This window comes from Neolamprologus multifasciatus, chromosome 12 (genome assembly GCF_963576455.1).
Source record: "Neolamprologus multifasciatus chromosome 12, fNeoMul1.2, whole genome shotgun sequence".
In the NCBI taxonomy this organism is placed as follows: Eukaryota; Metazoa; Chordata; class Actinopteri; order Cichliformes; family Cichlidae; genus Neolamprologus; species Neolamprologus multifasciatus.
In genome coordinates this window covers 5,343,220-5,349,219 of record NC_140450.1, presented here as the reverse complement: position 1 = coordinate 5,349,219, position 6,000 = coordinate 5,343,220, and the positions used below count along the sequence as shown (strand labels likewise).

The 6,000-nt window shown below is 38.1% G+C and overlaps 1 protein-coding gene across 1 annotated transcript; it reads right to left on the bottom strand.

Moving 5' to 3' along the window:
- Positions 1-851: 851 nt before the first annotated feature.
- LOC146506244 (natterin-3-like) lies at positions 852-4,142 on the bottom strand. Its single transcript, XM_085180088.1, has 3 exons — positions 4,069-4,142; positions 3,762-3,839; positions 852-3,099 (listed from the first exon to the last, which is right to left on the bottom strand). The coding sequence occupies exons 1-3, from the start codon at positions 4,073-4,075 to the stop codon at positions 1,799-1,801; spliced, it is 1,386 nt and encodes a 461-aa protein (XP_085036214.1). The 5' UTR covers positions 4,076-4,142; the 3' UTR covers positions 852-1,798.
- Positions 4,143-6,000: the final 1,858 nt, after the last annotated feature.

The following is a 6,000-nucleotide window of genomic DNA, read 5'->3' as shown; positions in this document are numbered from 1 at the left end:
ATAGTTATTTAGTTGGTGGGTTCTGTGTTTGTGGTTAGTGGATGTCTATGGGTTGTTGTTGTTGTTTTTTATCAGACTAGGAGTGAACAAAAGCAGAAAATAAAAAACAGTAAAGATGCAGACTGTGAAAGTCTGCTTTATACCATAAATAAAACCTTTTTTACACTACCACACTGCAAAAACTCAAAATCTTACCATGTTTTATCAGTTGTAACTGATATTAGAGTTTTTGTGTTTTAAGCCTTTTGTTTTAAGGTTGTTCTAGGTAGCATGAATGCATACCACAGATTCAGATTCATCACAACAGATTCTGCAGTATTTTAATCTGGATCAATGTCTACATGGATCTGCAGTTTATACCTTCACCAGTGGAATGGCTGAAAAGTATAAGTGAAAATATTTACTTCTGCACTTCACAAGAAACTTCCTGATGGCCATCAAGAAAGAGTTTGCCAAAAGACAGTTACTCTATCAGTCCACTAGAGGGGCTCGCTGCCTGTGCTTATTTTTCTGTCCACATATTTGCTGTCATATGTGAAGTCGCCAAAAACTCCAAACCATGAAGTAAATCCAGCTATTTGGCTTAAAACAAACATCAAACTCAAGCCCCAATATAAATACACATGATTAAAACAGAATGAGCCCCAACATTAAAGACTTTTATGTTTCGTTTCGGGGTTTTTTAATGTCACTGAACTGAAGGAGAAAGTGATTGAGATTCAGACACTCTGATCCCCGTCCTACTAGCAGGAAGAATAGATCTATCTATCTATCACTGAACAATCCTTAACAATTATCACATTCAAGTTGTTATAAAAAAAATTTATTTTTATTTTTCACATTTTAGAATAATCTGAAGATATAGAGTTTTTAACTTCTTTATTTTAGTTACTCGCCAAAGAAAGCAATACATTACATTATTCATTACATTATTTTTTGCATTACTCTGTAAGAACTGACCTGAAACACATTGCCACATGATTAACAATGTCACATCAGAAAAGTGATGTCACAGATGAAGGGAGCAGTAGAGGTTTATTTTCCCAGACGTTCATGTGACCAGAAGTGTTTACACAAATAAAAGAGTTGACTCTTTGCTGATCATTAGAGAAATGCAGACTTAAGGTACTTCCACATAGGCTTCACTTTTCAGACCTGGAAACTACATCCATGGTTTGTATACAAAAGTTTAAATCAGGCCAATCATTAGAGGCACTATTATTTCTGTTAATAAAAGTATTTCAGTTCAAAGATGTCAGTTAAAAAATGTCATCTTCTCATTAAAGCACAAACACATCACAGCAGATCTCAAAATGTCGGACCGTTACTCAAACTCTTATACCCTCTGATGGCCCCCACCTAGTCATAAAAACCTAAACACATGCTTTCTATCTCTCAGTGAGCCTGACTTATGACCTTGGCTCCCAAGGAACTTCTTTGTCTGTTTTTAGCTTTTTAATTGACCATTTACTGTAACTGATGCATGTCATATTCATCACATTATACCTTGATTAAAGGTATAATGTGACATATGACAGTATAATAATCTCACAATATATAAGCAAATACATATCTATATACAGTTAGAACAATTAGAACAATTTCCATAAAAGTTGAACAAAACTGATGTAATTATTTGCAGAAAAAATATTGGATAAGTAATTTTTTAAATTACTTTTAGTCATAATTTAGCACCAGTTCACAATAGCAGTCAATTTATATTGTAAAGACCCTAAAACCATAATAAAAAAGAGGTTTTCCATGCATTTCTGTCTAATCACATTCCTCTCAAACTGATTCAAAGCAAACAAAAATGGTAAAATGATGTTAAGAGAAGAAAAACAAGATTGACATTATTAGACATACTGGAACTGGATTCGACTGGACAAGGTTTGGGGTTTTCTAAGAAATTCACATTAGCTGACAATAGCCTCGGTTTTTTCCTATTTCTGTTTTGTTTTTTCCTATTTCCGTTGTGTTTTGTGTGGTTTGTAGCATTTTTCTGTTCAGTGGAACTGGATGGGACTGGACAAGGTTTGAATTTTTCTAGAAGTTCACATCGATCGACCACAGCCTGGATTTTTCCAGTGTGAATATTATCATATGTCCCAGTGATTGACGTTGTGCGGATCTTTCCATCACCGTAAGTACGCCTGAGGAGTGCTGTGAATGAGATATCAACTTTTTCTTTGCGCCGAACAGTGGAAAATTTACAGGAGTGGTTTGGTGGCACGGTAAGCACCACAGAGGCAGTGTCAGTCATACTTTCTGTCACAGTGCCTCCCTTTGTATACTGAAACTGCATCTCTGCGCTGACTTCAACAGCTCCTCCCACAAGGAGTGGAATGCCAGTGTTAATGGTTGTTTTAGCCCCAAACTTGAAAGAAAAGGCAAAGTCCCACCTCTGCTGCACCTCATATGTCTTTGAGAGTGTCACTGTTTTCACTACTGGGTGACATTCATGGTTGCTGATGGTTGCTTCATGCATGACCTCAGGAGGAAATTTGAAGACTTTAGAATCATCATTGTTGTATCTGACATTGTAGATCAGTTGGCTGATTACATTTTCACTGATGGTCAGGACCTCATAGTTGTATGAATATTCTTTACTAGTATAAGGCAAGTACAAAGCCTTATCTTTAGTGGACACCTTCCCCAGTCCATATTGCTTCTTGCCCACATATATTTGCTCCCCTGGGCAGGTCCAGACTGAATTCTTCGGTACTGAACCATACGAATCAACCTTCCACTCCAGGATCTCAAAGTCGTCTTTGTTAACCAATATTTCAAATTTATAACCTATTATAGTCTTTTTATTACTGGAAAAGGAGCAATATCGACCTTTGCTGGGCGTATAAAAGCCAGCGTCACACTTAAACTTACAGATATAATCATATCGATTTGTATTGCGATTGTAAATCGAGACGGTATGATTAGGAATAGAGTTTTTCCAGGTCACCCACATCAGGTTAGTGCCCTTGATAGGGACAACGGAGGAAGACTGAACATGCCTCTTCTGTCTAAAGTTACGAACACTTAGAAGTGGCAGATTTGTTTGCATCGGTCTGTTCACTGCAGTTGGAGAGATGCCACTGGAATCTGTTCATGTGGATAAAAGTGGATAAAAAGGAAAAGGACATGCATGAAATTTTAAAATGCAGATACACAAAAAGTAAAATGATGGAAAAATCATTAACCATCAGAATAAAGGTAGCAATATAAAGATTTTTTGAGATTTTTATTAATTGCTTTCATTTGCATCACTTTGCTTGATGACTAGGTGCAATCAAAATACACCGTATAATAGCATCATTATACAGCATCAATAGGAAAAAAAATACATAAATATGATACATTATCATTTTACTTCTATATATTTCCTTATTTTACTATTAAGAAAATATTATAATATTTGCTTAATATTTTACTTTTTTCCTAAAATGTGATTGTGACAACATGTGTTGGGAACCTAACTCAATATAAGAAGGGAGGGAGGGGTTGTTTTTCTGCTCTTTTCTTGGAGGGGGATTTCCATTCCCAGCTCTTGGCTGTAAATTTAGCCAAGAGCTGGGCCCAGCTCCAAATAAAGGGGTACAAGTATATACTGCTTGGGCGTTGTCTGTTTGGCACACTATTCCTTTTACTTTTAAACCCATTTGAAACAGTATGAAATTAAGTTATTAGCCTCTGTATCACATTTGCTGTCAGACATTTGATTAAGCATATAATTTACCAAATTTCTGCTGACAGTTTGTGCTTACCGTCTTTCTGCTGCGTACTGTTCTCAATGTCATGGGAACTGGCTGAAGACAGGATTAGCAGGATCAGCAGCAACAACACTGGCAAATGTATGTGGGATATGAAAACAGGGGGAAAAACATGTAATCAGGAGTGTATAAAATCAATAAAAGCTCTGAACAGCAAAGCTATGAAGACACTGAGTCAAGAGTCTGAACTGTCTCAAGATGGGGAATTCCTTTTGAAAGAGGAGCTAAACGTTTACAACCTGTTTTGAAAATGTGTAATGTTTGTAAAAAATTGGTAAAGAACACAATAAGCAGTGCTCACCTTCCATCTTCGGTCTGCTTTCGCTTGCTTCAACTGCCCTGTGACTTCCTTGTGATAAAGTATGTATGTACTTACTTTCTCTTTCCACTCTCTTTTAAGGGGGCCAGTGGGATAAAAATAGGATGTGGAATAAAATATACTTAATATGGTCGTACAGAAATAAGGTTAATAGGAAGTTGGAGACAAATTCCTAAATAATTATTTTACCAGTTTGTGTAATGCTTTGCCATTAAACACTCTTGATGTTAAATAAATGAGGTGTAAACCAGCTGTTAGACCCTATGCTGGTGCAGCAGGTCCCAGGTTCCTCCTGGTGCGCGTCAATGCAAATGTGGCAAGGATGCAGGCAGTTCCTGGAGGATCAAGGTGCTAAAACAATTGACTGGCTCCCACGCTCACCTGACGTATGTTTACTAAGGTTTAAGTAAGATAAGATAAGATAAGATAAGATAAGATAAGATAAGATACCTTTATTAGTCCCACAAGGGGAAATTTCATGTTAAGGCTGCCAACCTATTGCACGCAATGGCGGCGCCATCTTACCCTCCGACCATACATACATTACACAGAAACATCACATGGGGAAGACAGGTCAGAGAGGTATAACAATGGAAAAAGCACCACATGAGGAAAGATAAGGAGAAAAAATAACTCCCCCCAGACTGAGCTCCAACAGAGAGATCAGTTTGAGAACAGAAAAAAACACCTCTGCACATAGCACATGACAAAACTCTTAATACACCAAAGAAACACATGACAAGCAACAGGGATGGGTAAAGGGTGAGAGACAGCCAATGTAGACAGTACATCCAGGTCTGCAGCCTATGCGCTGGTCTCCTTGATCCACTGTCAGCATCGGAAGGGAATAAGCGTCGAAGGCGTTTGGAGGGGGGATGAGTCTACATCTGCATGTGTATATATATATCTGTGTGTGTGTGTATTCTGGCCTGTCTTCCAGCCAACCCAAGTGGCCTTGCATAGAATGGGAGGAACAGTCTAAACACAGTCCGTATCAGGGTGTTGTTGTTCAGCTCCGGCCTTAAGACCACAGCTGGCGCCGAAGGGGTATCCGCATGAAGTGATGGTGTTTTTTACTTTACTGCGAACAACTCATATGAATTTCAAAGCTGTTCTAACAGTCCAACACTGGTCTCTCAATCTCCCGTTGGAGAGCCGTGAGCTTCTCCATGATGTTATCAAACTTACGCTCCGTGATGTTGTCATTCTTGTGCTCAAAGAGCCGATTCTGAGAACTATATAGTAATGGTGATGCTATTTCCTGGAGAAATATCTGGTGAATTGATTGGACAGGTGGCAGAGAAGAGGCACAAAGAAGTTGTGGGAATAAAGAAAATATTTTACTGCTACATATAGCTTTCATCATTATCATTGCATTAAAAGTTCATTAAAAGCTACTAGCATTAGATTAAAACTTTTATTACAGGTGCGGCCATAATCAGTTTATACACACATTGCAGGTTGTGCTCATCAAAGAGTTGATGCTAAGTCTATTTAAAGGTCTTAAGCTTCGTTTGGCTTGATGTCCCGACGATCTATGGTGTAAGTGACTCGGAGCAACAGAAGGTTAAATGCATACACGCTTACAAACACAAAGGCCTGGAATTCATTTTGCTTCTAACTGCATTTGAGTTTGCCTAGTAACAGGTGACAGAAGAAGAGTCGAGAAGAGTACAAACCCTCAGGGACCATCTGGAATGTGAAACAAATTGCCATGTATGGAAGAATGTGATTGAAAGAGGAACTTCTTTGTCTGTTTTTAGCTTTTAATTGACCATTTACTGTAACTGATGCATGTCATATTCATCAGTCATGCATGAAGGGGCGGAACCCTGATGAAATAAAAGCAGTCTGAAAGCTATTTTTGGGCGAAGATCTATGCTGATGTGTTGCAGTGTACATCTTCCCACACGT